Here is a 19,877-nt window from a genome sequence, read left to right as displayed (position 1 = left end):
AATGTCCTGGGGAGGTCCGAGGAGTCCTGAACTTTCCTTCCTAAAAGGAAAAAGGACAGGAGACTGGATGACGTTTAGCAAGACATCTTTCTACTCTCAGTGCAAGTCTAGAGACTCCCAGCAAAAACATAATCTTGGATTTACACAACAAATAGGAAGACAGGCATTGCCAGAGTGGATCAGACCCATAATCCATTTAGACTAGTATCCAGTGGCCAGTTCCAGATGCTCCAGAGGAAGTGGAAGATGCCCTGCAATAGGGAGCTTTGAAATAACCTCAACCCACTAATTAGACAAATTTTGCAGTTCAAATCGGGAAGGTTTAGAGCCCATTGAATAGTTTTTGAAACAATCCTCACTGCTGTAAATAGATTTCTGGTTAGCCATATAAACATCCTGTCCCTCTTTGAATCCTGCTAAACTCTTGGCCCCATTGATGTCTTGTGGCTGGGAGTTTCGCAACCTACTTGAGCGCTGTGTGATTTTACAATTGTGACTTTCCCACAGACACAGTTTCTGGCCCTCCACTTCTGAGTGTGGCCCATTGTATTATGAGATGTGCGTAAACACATGGCAAGTGCATGGGGAAAAAACTGTAATTGTATTTATCTGTCCTGCACTGAAGCTATTTATAAACGTGTTCCATTGTCTCTTGTATATACTTTTTAAATTTCTCTACTCCTGAGAGTCCAAATTACGCCACTGCCTCTTTGCAGTATATGAGATACCTTCTTAGGCAGATTTCAGAGTAGCAGCCGTGTTAGTCTGTATCCGCAAAAAGAACAGGAGTACTTGTGGCACCTTAGAGACTAACAAATTTGTTAGTCTCTAAGGTGCCACAAGTACTCCTATTCTTCTTAGGCACAAGTTCTTAATTCAATAACATTGCCTTGAATGTCATCACCACAAATTTATATGTATAAATTCAATCAGAACAGGACTCTTTTAACTTTCCCTTACCAACTGCTCCTGGTGATACACTCTGACCCCCCAAAATCCCTCCAAGAGGAGCTGAAGTGCTTTGCCTGGCCTATGTTGACTGAATCAAGAGAGGTCAATCATCCTATAGCCTTCTTTTCATCCTCTCAGGACCTGCATCCTCTCCCCATGCAATGATCTGTAGGTATTTGGCAAGTTACAAGCTAATACAGATAGTTACTTCAGTTATGAGGATGTGAGGATAACGATACATATGGGTGAATAGTGAAAACACTAGGTTTGCACTATTTGTAAGTAAGTAACTTGAGCGTGCAAGTTACCTCAGCCCTGCTCATGTAAGCGGTGATGGGTTCAAATTATATACAACCACTATTACACTCTCCTTTCCTGCACTTCAGCTCTACTTTCCTGAAACACAGACCAGTGGTTCTGTTCTCTCAGGAGTTTTTGGAAAGTCTTGCACATTTATTGCAGGGGGATTGTGTTCGTGACCCTAAATGTAAATTTTAGAAACAGCTACTGCTCAGTTACCACCAGATGGCAGAATCATACAACTCTCCACTGAACAAAGAGTTAATAGCACAAAGCCATTGCAAACAGTATGTGGAGTACTTCTATAATACTTTCTAAAGTGAAAGCCACTAAGCAGTAAAGTTACCACTGCTCCTTCCTGTAGAGATTCCAACAACTCTCTTACTGGCTTTTGATATACAGGCATGTCATGGAAGTTTGGTTTCTAATACTTGTATTACAATGAAAAGTTTTGTGGTAACAGGCATTGGGATCCGTATAGAAAATATCCATTCCCTGAGCTGTCAGTCTCTAGTACATAGTAACCCCAGCACTTGTTATTCAAGCAAGATGATGGTTTGCAGGAAGTGGATTTCAAAGTCAAATGCATGAGTATTCATGGAAATGCACTTCATTGCACACAGGCAAATAGTCTATTGCTCTCTCGCTCTCTCTCTCTCTCTCTCTCTCTCTCTCTGACTGTCTGTATATTCTGTGCGGCCTCCTCTTGCTCAGCCCCTGGCAGGATCGGGCCCAGAGCACACGGTACCTCTAGAAATGGGAACCCTTGAGAAATCCTGACTCGGGGCATCGGGATTTTAACACTCCGAGCTCACTTTTTATGTCAGAATTCTGTGTAGCTCGAATAACCCACCATGGAGCATGGGCAGCTGTAGTGAAGGGGTTCCCAAGCTACCTAGCGCTGTCTGCCCTCCAGCCCCTGTCACTGAGTCACCCTGACAGCCCAGCTGAATCTTCTGCTGTTGCACAGAACATCTGCCAAGGTAAACAGCTTGCAGCCTTTCCCCTTCACTTCACATTTTAAAGATACTGAAACCTTCCAACGTACCCAATTCCTGCTAGAAGGGGAGTCACTGACACCAGAGGTCTTCACCCTAAAGGACAAGAAGTCATCAGAGAGGTAGCATGGGCAGCAGGCAGTATCTGTTCAGATAAGAGGGCAGCCGTCTATATGAAGCATGTCTGCACATTCCCTTGGGGGCCACTTGGCCATCAGGGAACCTCAGCTACTTGGCTTCGCGTGCACCAGCCCTAACCCCTGTCACAGCCAATGGCAAACTGCAGGAGGCCAAATCACAGGTGATGTCTGGTGATGCTACCCACCTAGACTGCATTGCCAGCCCTGCTAGAGAATCTATTCCTGGAATACAGGCTTTTCATCACTGCTTCTATCGTTCTGATTTGTCATATGGATACCTTGGGGGTGGCTGAGTGGTAACAATGATGCTATCACAACTGTGCTCTTGCTGAAATGAAATAAAATAAGTTATAATGTAATAATAAAATAATAAGAATAAGAATATAGGACCAGATTTCTCCCGAGCAGCCCCCTTTCCTACATTGCAAACCAGGGTGCAGGCCAGGGAAGGGAGATTCCACAAGGCTCCCTACATGGAAATATCTCTCGGATCATTCCTATAGGAAAGGTCCCTTCCTTGCTTCCTGAGGATGAAAAGGGACCCAGGATCCAGGGATTCCCAAAGTTATGCCTCTTGTCAGAGTTCCCTCCCCACTCTGAACTCTGGGGTACAGATGTGGGTATCTGCACGAAAGACCCCTTAAGTTTCTTTCTACGAGCTTAGGTTAAAAACTTCCCCAAGGCACAACTCCTTGCCTTGTACTTGGATGGTATTGCTGCCACCATCAAGTGATATAGACAAAAGGACCACTTGGAGTTCCTATTTCCCCAAAATATCCCAACAAGCCCTTCACCCTGTTTCCTGGGGAGGCTTCAGAATAATATAGCAACCAATTGCCTTTAATAAAAGTACAGACCAGACCCTTCATTTTTAGGACACTAAAACCAATCAGATTCTTAAAACAAGAACTTTATTATAAAGAAAAAAGTAAAAGAAGCACCTCTGTAAAATCAGAATGGAAGGTAACTTTACAGGGTAAATAAAAAGATTTTAAACACAGAGGATTCACCTCTAAGCATAGTTTCAAAGTTACAAAAAACAGGAATTAAACTCCCTTTTAGCATAGGGAACATTTTCAGAGTAAAACAAAAGATGACCTAATGCATTTCCTTGCCTTTACTTACAATTTCTGTAATTTTACATGTATAATTTCAAAGTATCTTTTCAAGAGATGGTTTACCTGCTTGGTCTCTCTCTGTCCGAGAGGGAACAAACAAAGAGAGCACAACCAAAACCTCCTCCCCACCCCAGATTTGAAAGTATCCTCTTTTCCCATTGGTCCTTCTGGTCAGGTGCCAACAAGGTTAATTGAACTCATTAACCCCTTATAGGTAAGTGATTCTGTACCTCTGGCCAAGAGAGATTTTATATTACTGCATACATAAAGGTTGTTACCCTTCCCTTTATATTTATGACACATATACCAAATAACAGACAGTGCTGGACAGCCTGTTCCACACTGGCTGTGATTTCTTCCTGGAGCTCTAGGAGAAAACGGAGTTAATAAGACACATGCACCTTTAGATATACTATTGATTATATAAAAACTAACAATTTTCCGCACATTTCAAGGACAATTTTAACCAGTTGATTCTGAGAAACTTTTATGAGAGAGTGCATCAGCCACTTTGTTAGAAGCTCCTGAAATGTGTTCTGTTTCAAAATCAAAATCTTGGAGAGCTAACCTCCATCAAAGAAGTTTTTTGTTATTTTTCTTGACGGTATGAAGCCACTGCAGCGCAGCATGGTCCGTTTGCAGGTGGAAACGCCATCCCCAAACGTATGGGTGTAGCTTTTCCAGAGCACACACAATGGCGTAACATTCCTTTTCGGTGATTGACCAGTCACTTTCCCTCTCAGACAGTTTTTTTTGCTGAGAAACATGACAGGATGGAATTCTTGATCCTGTCCTTCCTGCATTAAAACTGCTCCCACACCACGCTCGGACGTATCTGTGGTTACTAGGAAGGGTTTTTCAAAGTCTGGGGCCCTTAGCACAGGGTCAGACTTGAGTGTTGCTTTAAGCTGGTTAAAGGCCTTCTGACACTCTTGAGTCCATTGAACTGCATTTGGCTGTTTCTTTTTGATCAGGTCTGTCAGTGGGGTGGTGATTTGGCTGTAGTGCAGTACAAATCGCCTGTAATATCTGGCCAAACCTAAGAAGGATTGGACCTGTTTCTTCGACTTTGGGACAGGCCACTTTTGGATAGCATCCACTTTGGCCTGTAGGGGGTTGATAGTCCCTTGACCCAACTGGTGTCCATGATAAGTCACTCAGTTTAGGCCTATTTGGCACCTTTTAGCCTTAACAGTTAGTCCTGCCTCCCTTATGCACTTGAATTAGAAAATATGGCCACATTGTCAAGATAGGTGACTGCAAATTCTCCCAATCTGACTAGGAGATTATCTACAAGTTTCTGGAAGGTGGTGGGTGCATTTTGCAGCCCCAAAAGGAGCACATTACATCAATACAGCCCTTTGTGGGTGATGAAGTCTGACCTTTCGTTGGCAGATTTATCTAGTGGTACTTGCCAGTATCCCTTGGTTAAGTCTAAAGTAGAGATGAACTGGGCATGTCCCAGTTTCTCCAATGGCTCCTCTGTGCATGGTATTGGATAGTTGGCTGGGTGAGTCACGGCATGTTTATCATACCAGGATTTTTCCTCTTCCTGAGCATCTTTTTAGGTTTTCTCTAGCAAGGGCTAAAGAGTCTCAGAGGGTGTTTTGTAGGTTGCTTACAACGTCCAGAATGTTAGTTCCTGGAGAAGGCATAAACCCCTCCCATTGCTGCTTCATCAACTGTAATGGCCCCTTGACCTCGCGGCCATACACAAGTTCAAATGGTGAAAACCCTAAACTGGGATGTGGTACAGCCCTGTAGGTAAAGAGCAACTGCTGCAACACTAAGTCCCAATCATTGCAGTGCTCATTTACGAATTTATGTATCATGGCCCCCAAAGTTCCATTAACATCTCCACCAGACCATTTGTTTGATGGTGGTAAGGGGTGGCAACCGAGTGGTTCACCCCATGAACTTTCCACAGGCTTGGTCCCTGCCAGGAAATTAGTTCCCAAATCTGTAAGGATGACGGAGGTCCAACCTATCCTGGCAAAAATGTCTGTTAATGCCTGGCACAGACTTTTAGCCCTGGTGTTGCTTAAAGCTACTGTTTCCGGCCATTGGGTGGCAAAACGAAGTCAGTATGTACTGCTTTTGTCTGGGTGTCTTTTTCTGGAAAGAACCCAGAATATCCACAACTGCTCGCTGAAATGGAACCTCAATTATGGGGAGTGTCTGGAGAGTGGTCTTGGGCTTTTCCCACTCTTGGTCACACCTGTTTTGCCCAGCTCTTCTTCATCCACACACTTTCGTTCATTGAATCCTCCATGCTTTTGTTGATGGCCTTTGACCGCTTTGTTGTGATCCGTGACCCCCTCATATATGCTTCCATCTTAACCCTGCCGAGAATATCCAAGATGGGACTGGTGTGTGTGCTAAGGAGGGTGGCCTTAATATTCCCACTCCCCTTTCTCCTGAAATGGTTCCGATACTGTTGAGCCAATGTCCTCTCTCATTCCAACTGCCTGCACCAAGAGGTCATAAAGATGGCTTGTTCGGATATCACAATCAACAGGATCTATAGCTTGTTCATAATAATCTCCATGGTGGGGTTGGACTCACTGCTCATCCTCCTATCTTATGTGATGATCCTCTAAACAGTGCTGAGCATTGCGTCTCCTGTGGAGCACATCAGAGCCCTGAACACCTGTGTCTCCAATGTTTGCACTGTCCTGCTCTTCTACACACCAATGATCGGCCTTTCTGTGTTACACAGATTTGGGAAGGCTCTCCTCCCTTGCTTCAGATTCTCCTCGGCTATGTCTACCTTCTGGTCCCAGCCCTTATGAACCCAACTGTGTACAGCATGAAAAGCAAACACCTTCATGCAAGGATAATCAGGGTGTTCATCAAGTGAAGTGTCACTTTGTCACCCAACTCTAGCACTGTTGACATGGGAGATGAAAAACAGAGACCACCTCTTCCATCCTGGATGCTTACATCTGACATGACACAAGCTACTGATTTTAACTCTGTAGAGAGAGGTTCAGAAGTGATCTAAGGCCTGGCAGAATAAGAGAGGGGATGGTGAGGGAGGACAGGGAATTGGTGGAAGGAGACCAAGCCAGGTAGCAGCATTTACAGAGTGACTGTGTTTGTGGAGAACCAGGGGACTGGTGGAATGCTGGGCCATAAAGATCCATAAAGATCCATGTCAGTGGCTGCTTTGACCTCAGAATTCCTGTTGATACAGTCAAAAAAGAGAAGGGATGTGGACATTGTTTTCCATTACACCTGGCCTGTCTCTGTCCCATCTCCAGTGCTAGGGCCATGAAAAAAGCTGTGGAGCTGTTCTGCAGTCACAGTCCTGGCCCTTCCTGAGCGCTCTGGGTGCTGCGTGTTCCATGGGGCTGCACCAGCTGTGGACAGGGGCTATTATTTGGGCATAGACACCCACCTTCCCCTACGCCCTCAGCCAGGTGCTTGTGACTGAGTCGTGTCACAGACATAATTAATGCAGGAGCCCCAAGAGAATCCATTGAGGCAGCCCCTCCCCCATCGATGGCTCTGTACACTGCACATCTACTGAGCCCACCCCGTCCAACTGTCATGCTCCCAAGGCAGAGCAGAGCTGGATGTGTGAATGAGGGACTGACACACAGGAGTCCTGGCAAGAGACGCAGGTTCCCTCCCTGGCCCCAGTTGCTCGCAAAGTGGTGGAAACGGGCCTCAGCTCCCCCACAGAGGCACACCTAGTTCCTAGTCCTACCCAGCGCATGCAGTGTAAGGTGACCACCTTTTCACAAGGCAGAAGCTAGTCAGAGGCAGGAGCCCCCACTGTGACCCACACTCCTGCTCCTCCTCTTCTCCTGAGGCTACTCCACACTCCCCCTCTTCTCCTGAGGCTTCCCCCCCACTCCCCCTCTTCTCCTGAGGCTCCTGCCACATCTTTTCTCCCCGCGGCTCTGCCCCCTGCTCATCCGCTTCCCCCAAGGCTCTGCTCACTGGCCCGGCTGGAAGCCAGATCCCGACTATCATAAGAGCTGCACAGTGAGCCATTGTGAGGAGCCCCTGACCATCCACCTGTGCTGGTCATGGGGTTGGAGGGCCCAAGATCAGCCCCAATCCCATTTCCCTGCCTCCCAGGAGGCCCCCCCAGGAAGCACCCCCCTGAGGCTCCCCACAGTGGCCTGGGATTCCTGGGCAGATCTTACAATCAGCCAGCCCCAACCTGGCTGGGCTGCGGAGCCTGTGGTCTGGGCACTGCTGTGCGACTGCTATGTGACACAAGAGGACTTGATTTGATTCCATTGGCTGTCTCTGGGCCTCTGTACAGGTGGATAATAGCCCTGCCCTGTCTCACAGAAGTGGCAGGAGGATAAATACAATGGACATGGGCTCCTCATCTTGATGATCTGTCTGGGTTAAAGCAGTCTGAGGCAAAGGTCAGCTTCACACCTTGACCCTGTAACATGGCCATAGCTGAGCACCACGGTGACTGGGCCCAGACTCACAGAGGTTTCAGCAAAGACTGTTTCCACAAGAAAGGGGCACACAGATGGGAAGATAGTCATAGAGACACAGGGAGAATAGGCTCGTTTCCAAGAGATCCTTGGCTTCCCAAAATAATGTAAGTTGGTCCAGTTCTGTTTCTCTATCTCCAGAGCAAAGCCTGTCTAACTTAGCTTGTAGTGATATGTCAGATAGACGAGTGTAGGCATGTGACAGCTGCTGTTTTTAAGTGTTTAGTAGAGATGGGGGTGTTGTTCCCAGCTCAAATAGAGGGACAATTGGGAGATTCCCCCAAGACAGAAAAGGACCTGGTTTAGAGGGTAAAGAAATCAAATATCCCAGTTTTACCTGATGGCTAGAAGTGAGCTTTTGTTACTGCTGGCACAGCATGCAGAAGAATCAGAGAGGGCCATGCAGAAAGGGAACAAAATTGGCAGCATGTGACCTCCAGAAGAAGAAAGAGGAGAACCCATGTACCCTCAATGCACAAAGAGACAAGACACTGTTTTCAGGCTCTCTGTACAGGTATTACATCAGAGAATGGAAGAGTCATCGGAGGGAAGAGAACAGAGGGAGACCCCATCAACCAGAAGGCATGGGTTATATTGTCCTAGAGATGGGGGTTCCATGACCACCACTCCCAAGAGGAGGAGACGGGTGGTGGTGGTTGGGGACTCCCTCCTAGGGAGGATGGAGTCACCCATCTGCCATTCGGAACAGGAAACAAGAGTAGTGTGATACTTTCCTGGAGGTAGAATTCAGGATGCGATGGAGTGTCTGCCAAGACTGATCAAGCCCTCAGACTGCTACCCCTACCTACTTCTCCACATGAGCACCAATGATACAGTCAAGAATAACTTTGAGCAAGTCACTGCAGACTATGTGGCTCTAGGAAGCAGGATAAAGGAGTTTGAAGTGGAAAGTGGTGTTCTTGTCCATCCTTCCTGTTGAAAGAAAAGGGCCAGGTAGGGAACATTTAATTGTGGAAATAAATGTGTGGTTACGCTGGTTGTGTCAGAGAGAGGGCTTTGGATCCTTCGACCATGGGATGTTGTTCCAGGAAGAAGCATTGCCAGGAAGAGATGGGATTCTCCAACCAGAGAGAGGGAAGAGCATCTTCACAGGCAGGCTGGCTAACCTAGTGAGGAGGGCTTTAAACTAGGTTCACATGGGGATGGAGACCTAAGCCCTGAGGTAAGTGGGATACTGAGAGGAAACACAAGGAGGAGGTTGCAACAGGGGAGGCCTCCTGATTCACACTGAGAAAGTAGGGCAATTGGCTAGTTACCTTAGGTGCCTGTACATGAACGCGAGAAGCCTGGGAAACAAGCAGGAAGAATTGGAAGTCCTGGCACAGTCAAGGAACTATGATGTGATTGGAAAAATAGAGAATTGGTCGGGTAACTCACATGACTAGAGCACTGTCATAGATGGGTATAAACTGTTCAGGAAGGACAGGCGGGGGAGAAAAGGTGGAGAAGTTGCACTGTATGTAAGAGAGCAGTATGACTGCTCAGAGCTCCAGTATGAAACTGGAGAAAAGCCTTTTAAAAGTCTTTGAGTTAAGTTTAGAGGTGAGAGCAAAAAGGGTGATGTTGTGATGAACGTCTGCTATATAGACCACCAGAACAGGAGGATGAGGTAGACAAGGCTTTCTTCAGACAACAGAAGTTTCCAGATGACAGACCCTGGTTCTCATGGGGGACTTCAATCACCCTGACATCTGCTGGGAGAGCAATACAGCAGTGCAAAGACAATCCGGGAAGTTTTTGGAGAGTGTTGGGGACAACTTCCTGGTGCAAGTGCTGGAGGAACCGACTAGGGCCCATGCTTCTCTTGACCTGCTGCTCACAAACAGGGAAGAATTGGTAGGGGAAGTAGAAGTAGGTGGCAACCTGGGTAGCAGTGACTATGAGATGGTCAAGTTCAAGATCCTGACAAAAGGAAGTAAAGAGAGCAGCAGAATACTGACCCTGGACTTGAGAAAAGCAGACTTTGACTCCCTCAGGGAACTGATGGGCAGGATCTCATGGGTGGTTTATATGAGGGGGAAAGGAGTCCAAGGGAGCTGGCTCTATTTTAAAAAGTGTTAATGAGGGCGCAGGAATAAACCATCCTGATGTGCAGAAATAATAGCAAATATGGCAGGCAACCAGCTTGGCTTAACAGCAAAATCTTTGATGAGCTTAACCAAAAAAAAAGGAAGTTTACAAGAAGTGGCAGTTTGGACAGATGACTAGGGAAGAGTTTAAAAATATTGCTCGATCATGCAGGCGTGCAATCAGGAAGGCCAAAGCAAAACTGGAGTTGCAGCTAGCAAAGGATGAAAAGGATAATAAGAAGGGTTCTACGGGTATGTTAGCAACAAGAAGAAGCTCAGGGAAAGTGTGGGCCCCTTACTGAATGGGAGAGGCAAGCTAGTGACAGATGATGTGCAAAAAGCTGAAGTACTCAATGCTTTTTTTGCCTCGGTCTTCACAGACAAGGTCAGCTCCCAGAGTGCTGCACTGGGCAGCACAGTATATGGAGGAGGTGAGCAGCCCTCAGTGGTGACAGGACAGGTTAAGGAGTATTTAGAAAAGCTGGACAGGCACAAGTTCATGGGGCCAGATGCAATGCATCCAAGGATGCTGAGGCAGTTGGCTGATGTGATTACAGAGCCATTGGCCATTAATAAGACTGTTTATGTCAGGGAGGTGATGGAAGTCACGGAATCCCTAACTTCCAGAGATCTCCATGACATTCTTTGCTTCAGCCAAGGGGGCTGAAGGCCTGCAGCTGGCAACCAACAGGGCCCCAATAGGCTTCCAGTGACAGGCAAAACTTCCTCGTGAGGCTCCCTGTAAGGTTACACCAACAGGTGACAGCCTCCTAAGGAGGGTCTCCTCAGGGTTCCAATGATGGATGACAGCCTTGCGCAGGGATGTGTGGATGGTAATTAACCATTGGAACAATTTACCAAGGACCGGGGTAGATTCTTCACCACTGACAATTGTTTAATCAAGGCAGGACGTTGTTCTAACAGCTCTGCTCTAGGAGTTATTGTGGGGCAGGTCTCTGGCCTGTGCTATACAGGCGGTTGGACTAGGTGATCACAATGGTGCCTTCTGGCCTTGGAAACTGCCCAGTGGTGTTAGTAGCACGGACCTGCCGCACGGGGTGTTGTTCTGATAAATATGTTACAGATTGTGAGGCGCTCGGATGCTGCAATAACTGGGGCCAGAGCTAAGTTCATTAGGGAGATTTGTGGAACTGTGTGGAGAACCTGAACTCTTCCCAACACCCCTTGGTGATAAGGCCTGTCATTAGCACAGCCGCCTTTGAAGAGGGAGTTCTGGGCCCCTCCTGCAGCTCCGCAGTAAGAGGGGAAATACGAACGTGCTTTCAGAGACAGAAGGATCTGGAGAGAGTTGCCTGGCAAACACAGCCCTGCTGGGCTGCCCCTCAGTCTGATCCTGACCCCCACACGCAATCCATGAGCAGTGAGAGCTGCTGTAGTGCTGGAGATGGACCTCACACCCTGCATCCAAATTTCCATCATCACCAAGTTTTTAGGGAACCTAGACTGGGGGAGGAGTTGTGTGGGTCCAATAGAGAGCTAGCAGCAGGCATGTGGAGCTTGGCGTGGGTCATTCCCATGTCTATTAAGAATGTGCATGGCCTTGCTTACCCGGTGTGTGCATGTCTCATGCCTGACTAGGGGAGCAGAACCTCTGAGCTGTGCCTCAGGAACCCAGCGGCTCTGTGAGCCCGTCACTCTTATGTCCGGCTGTCTGTAGTGTAACCCTGTTCCTTACAACACGGGGCTCTTCAGGCAAGTGCAGAGGGCAACAACGTCTCTGCAACTGTTAGACTGTGTGACTACTAACTAACCCTCAGTGCCTGAGTTTGTGGGTGCTCCACTTGAGGTCCTGCCAGCTGCGCCAGCTCCTGGGATTTCATCAGCAGTCTCGCACTATTTCCCATCTTTCTTAGAGCCCCAACTTCTGGAATCAAGACACTGCTTGGTAATCTCACCTTTCAGTTTTGACAGGACTGGCTGGATTCTCTGTTGTCCCAGCAGAGCTCTCCCGTGCGCTGCAGAGAGCAGGGATGGCAAGGGGCCAATTACAGTGGTTTGATTCTCTGGCCTGTTCTCTATCTGCCTCAGCGGAGTTTAGAGCAGCCTGGGGGCTGGGCTGACCTCCACCCGTTGGTAATGGCTTCCTGGAGCACAGATCACTCCAGCCAAGTCTGAATTCCCTGCGGTGCCGCTCTGCACATACCTGAAGCTCATGGGTGGCACGAGCCTCTTCTTGGTGGGGAGGGGCATGAGAATGTCCTTAGCCCCCCTCGCTATGAGGCCCTGCTCCTGCTCCTCTTTCCCCAAGTCCCCACCACCCGCCCAGTGCAGCTGGAGCATCTGGGGTTCCCCATCGTGGCCCTTTCTCCCTGGGCGGCTCTTACCATGGCTTGGCTCTGGCTTCCGGCCTGTCTAGTGGATTGAATTTGGGGGAAAGAAGAGGGGGAAGGGTAGGGTCACAGAGGGGCAGGGCTCCTGCCTGGGTCTTGCTTGTCCCTTTAGAATCGGGGTCCATCCTACACTGAATGGGCTGGGCTGGGATAGGAGCTAGCCAGGCCTCTGTTGGGGAGCTGAGGCCCGTTTCCACCCCTTTGCATTGCTGGGGCAGTACCAACGGAGGGGACAGGGTGGGAATATGCGCCAGAGTCTCTTGCCAGGACTCCTGTGTGTCAGACCCTCCTTCACAGACACAGCTGTGCTCCACATCCAGGGCATTATGGCTAGATGGGGGTGCACTCCGTAGGTGTGCTGAATGCAGAGCCATCAACTGACGTGGAGGGGGTGGGCTGCCTGAATGGCTTCTCCTGGGGTTCCTGTGTTAATCATGTCTTTGACATGACTCAGTCACCAGCACTTTCCTAAGGACGTAGGGGAAGGATGCGTGACTGTGCCCCATGAAAAGGCCCTGAACACAGCCCCCATGGATCACACAGCACCCAGAGCGCTCAGGAAGGGCCAGGACTGTGACTGCAGAACAGCTCTGCACCTTTTTTCATGGTCCCTGTATATTTAACGACAGACGGGACAGTGACAGCCCAGGTGTAATGGGAAACAACATCCACGTCCCTTCTCTTTATTGACTCTATTGAGAGGAATTCTAAAGTCGGAACAGCCACCAATGTGGCAATTTATGGGCTAACATCCCACCAGTCAATTGGCTCCCAATGAACACAGTCACTTTGAAAACGCTGCTACCTGCCTTGGTCTCCTTCCGCTAGTGCGCTGTCCTCCCTCACCAGCCCCTCTCCAATTGCTCCAGGTCTTAGACACCATCTGGACCTCTCTGTACAGAGTGGAGATCAGTAGCTCATGTAGTCTTGGATGTAAGGCTGCAGGATGGAAAAGGTGGGCTCTGTTCTTCATCTCCCTTGACAGCAGCGCTGCAGCTGGTTCACGAACTGACCCTGCACTTGACGAATGCCCTGATTATCCCCGCACGCAGGTGTCTGCATTTCATGCTGTACACGACTGGATTAATCAGGGGTGGGACCAGCAGGGAGATGTACCCCAGGACAGTTTGAAGCAAGGGAGATGACCCCTTTCCAAATCTGTGTATCACAGACAGGCCGATCATTGGTGTGTAGAAGAGCAGGACGGCACAGAGGTGGGAGACGCAGGTGTTCAGGGCCTTGAGGCACTCAGCATTGGACGCGATGCTCAGTGCTGTTTTGAGGATCATCACATAAGAGAGAAAGATGAGTAGCGAATCCAATCCCACTGTTAAGAGTGTAATAAACAACCCGTAGATGCTGTTCACTGTGATATCTGAGCAAGCCATCTTCATGACCTCTTGATGCAGGCAGTAGGAATGGGAGAGGACATTGGCTTGACAGTATCGAAATCTTTTCAGTAGAAACGGGAGTGGGAATATTACAGCCACATTTCTTAGCACAAATACCAGCCCCATATTGTCTATTGTCTGCAGGGTTAAGATGGAAGAATATCTCAGTGGGTTACAGATCGCGACGAAGCGGTCAAAGGCCATCAACAAGAGCATGGAGGATTCATTTAATTGAAGAGAGTGGATGAAGAACAGCTGGGCAAAACAGGCTTCGAAGTTGATCTCCCTGGAGTTAAACAAGTATATGCCCAGTATCGTCGGCATGGTGGATATCAATATGCCAAGGTCTGTGATGGCCAACATGGAAAGGAAAATGTACATGGGCTCATGGAGCTTTGAATCAGTTTTTATAATGAACAGAATGACTGAATTTCCTACTATTGAAATAACATAAATTAAGCAGAAGGGGATGGAGATCCAGAAATGGACTTCTTCCTGGCCAGGTATCCCGGTGAGAAAGAACACTGCAGAGTTGAAGTTGGTGTCATTGACAGCTGACATAATATACTGGGCAGGTCCAAGGAATTTTTAACTTTCCTTCCTGAAAAGAAAAAAGGACAGGAGACTGGATGATATTTAACAAGACATCTTTCCGCTCTCAGTGCAAGTCTAGAGAGTCCCAGGAGCTCAAGGCAGATCAGCAAAATATAATCTTGGATTTACAGCACCGAGAGAAAGATGGGCACGGCCAGACTGGATCAGACCTTTAGTCCATATAGCCCACTATCCAGTGACCAGTACCAGATGCTGCAGGGGAAGGTGGAAGAAGCCACCATTCAATAGGCATCTAGATGATAAACTGTTCCCAGGGAAAATTACCCTCCCCACTGAGACCCAATAGTTAGACATATTTTGTGCTGTAAATCAGGAAGGTTTTGAGCCCTTCCAAGACTTTTAAAAAAAAATCAAAAGTACTGTAACTCATTTGCTCCACTCCTGAGAGTTCAAATTATGCCACCGCCTCTTTGCAATACATGGGATTTTGAGAGACAATACCAGAGATATAAACTGGGAAGAACCTATTTTGGGTACAGCCACGTTACGCAACTTGTTTGGCCAGGACTGGGATTCTGTTCAGAGATGGGGCAACTATTGCTGAGAAGCTCTTCAGATTGACAGACACAGACACCTCTGGGGAAGTCTGATGACCTTCGGCCTGCCTGGGTCCCTGTCGGAGTTGAAGCCTTGGGGTCAGAGATTTGTATAGACTGTTGGCTGAAATCTCTCTTATTCTCCCATGTTAGTCTCTTTTCCTGCTGTTCAGATTAAATAATAATTTGGTTCAAGAAGTCTGACTGATCACTCATGTCACCACTGCTCACAGACTCCCAGAGAGAAGGACCACGGGTGCCAAACTCCCTCGGACCTGCTCTACCAAGAGTTAACACACAGTGTGCTGTAGCACAGGGTGGGACGGTGGGATAATGGAGTGATTCCACCCCATGAGCGGGCAGGGTACAAGACCTAATGTCTGAAACTCGGAGACCAGAGGTGGGGCAGAGATGCAGGTAGCCCTGTAACTCTGATGGGTCTCTACAGGGAAGAAATTCTGGAGCCCTCAGCCAGTCAGGAAACAGAAATATGCCCTATTGTACCTGTTACTGAAGAGCAACAGAGCTCTGAATTCCTGCATTCACAATAGAACCAGAGAACAAAACCTTTGAAAATTTATTCGCTGATTAAATTTCTAGAAGCAAATGAACCTGAGGCGATTTGGGAACTACTCATTGTTATTCCGTGGGGTCTCCTATCACTCAGCCCCTGGCAGGATCGGGCCCAGAGCACACGGCACCTCTAGAAATGGGACCCCTTGAGAAATCCTGACAAGGGGAATCGGGGTTTTAACACTCCAAGCTCACTTTGAATCTCAGATTTCTGTGAAGCTTGAATAACTGACCCTGGGGAGATGTTGGGGAGGGGTTCCCAAGCTACCTAGTGCTGCCTGTCCTCCAGCCCTGTCACTGAGTCACCCCGACAGCCCAGCTGAGTCCTCTGCCGCTGCACAGAACATGTGCAAATGGAAACAGTTTGCAGCCTTTCCCCTTCACTTCACATTTTAAAGATAGTGAAACCTGCCAACGTACCCAATTCCTGCTAGAAGGGGAGCCGCTGACACCAGAGGTTTTCACCCTAAATGACAAGGACTCATCGGCGATGTTGCACAGGCAGCAGGCAGTATCTGTTCAGACACGGAGCAGGTGTCTTTATGAAGCATGTCTGCACATTCCCTTGGGGGCCACTTGGCCATCAGGGAACCTCAGCTGCTTGGCTTCATGTGCATCAGCTTTAACCCCATCATGGCCAATGCAAATTTTAGGAGGCCAATTATCAGGGGATGTGTGGTGATCCTACCCAACTGGACTGCAGCACAAGCCCTGCTGCAGGCTCTATTCCTGGAATCCGGGCCTGTCATCAATGTTCATGTGGTTCTAATTAGTGACATGGCTACCTCGAGGGCGGCCAAGTGCTAACGGTCATAATGTCATGGCTTTGATCTTGCTGAAATGAAATAAAATAGAAGAAAATAGAATAATAATAATAATAGTAATAGTAATAATAATAATTTAGGACCAGATTTTTCTTGGCAGACTCTTTTCTGCAGTACAAACCCAGGGTACAGCCAGGGAAGGGAGATTCCAGAAGGCTCCATACAAGGAAATTTCTCTTAGATCATTCCAGGAGGGGGTTCCCTTCCCTTCTCCCCAAGTAATGAAAAGGGGGCCCCAGGATCCAGCGATCGCCAAAGGTATGCATAGATCTCAGTGATCCACTGGTAGCTAGGCTCACACACAATCTCTGTGCCTCCACAACTGCTGTAGAATCATCTCCTGCTCCCTGCTAGCACAGATTCATCAGAGATGTGCTACCAGGGCTTGTCACAGTAGACACTGCCTGCAGGATGTGGTGAAGGGATGTTTTACAAGGTGGATGGGGACGCACAGAGATGAGAAGGATGGTTAGAGGATCTAATGTGCACAATACCTTAGCCATAGACTGGGCGGGAGGTTTCCACCTTTCCATATACACAGTGAAGCCATACACTCAGTCAGTGCAACCTTAATTTATGTTGCAAGAAAGAGGAATATGAAAAGCCTCCAATTTCTCTTGGGGATACAAAATGTCAGCTCTGTAAACAAAAGCTCTTGCCTATCTATCCCAGATTGGGATTGACTGCACCATCAGCAGGCTTGCAGATGATACTAAGCTGTGGGGAGAAGTAGATGCACTGAAGGGTAGGGATAGGGTCCAGAGTGACCTAGACAAACTGGAGGATTGGGCCAAAGAAACCTGATGAGGTTCAACCAGGACAAGTGCAGAGTCCTGCACTTAGAACGGAAGAATCCCATGCACTGCTGCAGTCTGGGGACCCACTGGCTAAGCAACAATGGATGACCTGGGCCTTACAATGGATGAGAAGCTGGATATGAGTCAACACTGTGCACTTGTTGCCAAGAAGGTTAACAGCATATTGGGCTTCATTAGCAGGAGAATTGCCATCAGGTCAAGGTAAGTGATTATACCCAACTATTCATCAGTGGTAAGGCCACATCTGAATTATTGCATCCAGTTATGGGCCCCCCACTAGATAAAGGATGTGGACAAATTGGAGAGAGTCTAGTGCAGGATAAAGAAAATGATTAGGGGTCTGTGGCACATGACGTAAGAGGAGAGGCTGTGGGAATTGGGCTTATTTAGTTTGCAGAAGAGAAGAGTGAAGGGGGGAGATTTGATAGCAGCATTCAACTACATGAAGGGGGGTTCCAAAGAGGATGGAGCTCGGCTGTTCTCAGTGGTGGCAGATGACAGAACAAGGAGGAATGGTCTCAAGTTGCAGTGGGGGAGGTCTAGGTTGGATATTAGGAAACACTGTTTCACTAGGAGTGTGGTGAAGCACTGGAATGGGTTACCTAGGGAGGTGGTGGAATCTCCTTCCTTAAAGGTTTTTAAGGCCCAGCTTGACAAAGCCCTTACTGGGATAATTTAATTGGGGTTGGTCTTGCTTTGAGCAGGGGATTGGACTAGATGACCTCCTGAGGTCTCTTCCAACTTTTATCTACTATGATTCTATGATTCATTGAGGGGAAAGTGACCTCTGCTAACGCGTTTGCATTGTACAGATACCTGTGCAGTGCAAGACGGTATAATTCTGGATTTATAATCCAGGAAGGTTACAAGGCTGGGGAGCTGGTAAATTAGCTGTTGCCTCCTATTTGTGCGTGAGTGGCTTTGGTAAAGCACTCAGGTAGATCAGTTGGGTGGATGGCACCACCTGCTGTCGTGTTCGGTGATAACATAGCCTGGAGACACTGGCTGTGTCACCCCCAAGCCATGTGAGAGAAGCCAGTCCAGCAGGGCTCTGTTGGGCCAGGCCCTGCTCTCCAGATCTTTCACGCTCTGAAAGAATATCCTGATGCCTCCTCTTGCTGCCGAGCTGCAGGACGGACCCAGAACTCCCTTGTCAAAGAGTGCTGTGATAATGACAAGTCATATCACCAAAGGGGAAGGGTGGATGTCTGTTTCCCTTGAATAGCCCCTGTCCACAGCTGGTGCAGACCCATGGATTATACAGCACACAGAATGCTCAGAAAGGGCCAGGACTGTGACAGCAGAACAGCTCTGCACTTGTTTTCATGGCCCGTGAATGTTTAACCACAGATGGGACAGTGACAGGCCAGGGCAATGGGAAACAACATCCACCTCCCTTCTCTTTAAAAACAACAAGGAGTCTGGTGGCACCTTAAAGACTAACAGATTTATTTGGGCATAAGCTTTCGTGAGTAAAAACCTCACTTCTTCGGATGCATAGAGTGAAAGTTACCTTCTCTTTACTGACTGTATCGACAGGAATTCTGAGGTTGATGCAGGCAACAATACGGTTCTCTATGAGCCAACATCCAACCAGTCACCTGAGTCTCAATAAACAAATTCACTTTGTAAATGCTGCTGCCTGCCTTGGTCTTCTTCCCCCCGTGCACTGTTCTCCCTCACCAGCCCCTCTCCTATCGCTCCAGGCCTTAGACCCCTTTTGAACATGTCTCTACATAGTGGAGATCAGTAGCACATGTTGTCTCGGATTTAAGGGTCCAGGATGAAATAGACTGCCGGTATTTTTCGTCTCCCATGTCATCAATGCTGGAGCAGGATGATGAACTGACCCTTCACTTGACGAACACCCTGATTATCCTCGCACGAAGGTGTTTGCTTTTCACTCTGTATGTAAGGGGATTCATCAGGGGAGGGACGAGCAGGGAAATGTAGCCCAGGAGAATCTGAAGCAAGGGAGAAAAGCCATCCCCAAATCTGTGTAACAGAGACAGGCCAATTATTGGTGTGTAGAAGAGGAGGATGGTGCAAAGGTGGGACACGCAGGTGTTCAGGGCCCTGAAGCACTCTGCCTGGGATGTGATACTCAGCACTGTTTTGAGGATCATCACATAAGAGAGAAAGATGAGCAGCGAGTCCAACCCCACGATCCAGAGAGTAACAGACAAGCCATAGATGCTGTTTACTCTGATATCCGAACAAGCCACCTTCATGACGTCCTGGTTTATGAAGTAGCAATGGGAGAGGACATTGGATCGACAATATTGGAACCATTGAAGGAGAATAGGGAGTGGGAGCATTACAGCCACCCCTCTTAGCACACACACCAGTCCCACCTTGCCTATTCTTGGCAGGGTTAAGATGGAAGCATATCTCAGCGGGTCACGGATCGTGATAAAGTGGTCAAAGGCCATCAACAAGAGCACAAGTATGAGAGGGGTAGCCGTGTTAGTCTGAATCTGTAAAAAGCAACAGAGGGTCCTGTGGCACCTTTAAGACTAACAGAAGTATTGGGAGCATAAGCTTTCGTGCATAAGAACCTCACTTCTTCAGATGCAAGTAATGGAAATCTCCAGAGGCAGGTATAAATCAGTATGGAGATGACGAGGTTAGTTCAATCAGGTAGGGGGAGGTGCTCTGCTAGCAGTTGAGGTGTGAACACCAAGGGAGGAGAAACTGCTTCTGTAG

The 19,877-nt window shown here is 48.0% G+C and overlaps 2 protein-coding genes across 2 annotated transcripts; both read right to left on the bottom strand.

Moving 5' to 3' along the window:
• Positions 1-13,415: 13,415 nt before the first annotated feature.
• Positions 13,416-14,366, bottom strand: LOC101950090 (olfactory receptor 51G2-like). The gene has a single exon (XM_005312742.2). The coding sequence runs from the start codon at positions 14,364-14,366 to the stop codon at positions 13,416-13,418; it is 951 nt and encodes a 316-aa protein (XP_005312799.2).
• Positions 14,367-19,024: 4,658 nt separating this feature from the next.
• On the bottom strand, positions 19,025-19,603 carry LOC135981671 (olfactory receptor 51G2-like). Its single transcript, XM_065585197.1, has one exon. The coding sequence runs from the start codon at positions 19,601-19,603 to the stop codon at positions 19,025-19,027; it is 579 nt and encodes a 192-aa protein (XP_065441269.1).
• Between the last annotated feature and the right edge of the window lie 274 nt (positions 19,604-19,877).

The sequence above is a fragment of the Chrysemys picta genome, chromosome 1 (assembly GCF_011386835.1).
Source record: "Chrysemys picta bellii isolate R12L10 chromosome 1, ASM1138683v2, whole genome shotgun sequence".
Classification (NCBI taxonomy): Eukaryota; Metazoa; Chordata; order Testudines; family Emydidae; genus Chrysemys; species Chrysemys picta.
This window is presented reverse-complemented; position numbering and strand designations above follow the sequence as displayed.

Bases quoted from the DNA above. Each gene is read 5' to 3' on its own strand.
- LOC101950090 (XM_005312742.2), bottom strand. From the start codon at position 14,366: ATGTCAGCTGTCAATGACACCAACTTCAACTCTGCAGTGTTCTTTCTC.
- LOC135981671 (XM_065585197.1), bottom strand. From the start codon at position 19,603: ATGGCCTTTGACCACTTTATCACGATCCGTGACCCGCTGAGATATGCT.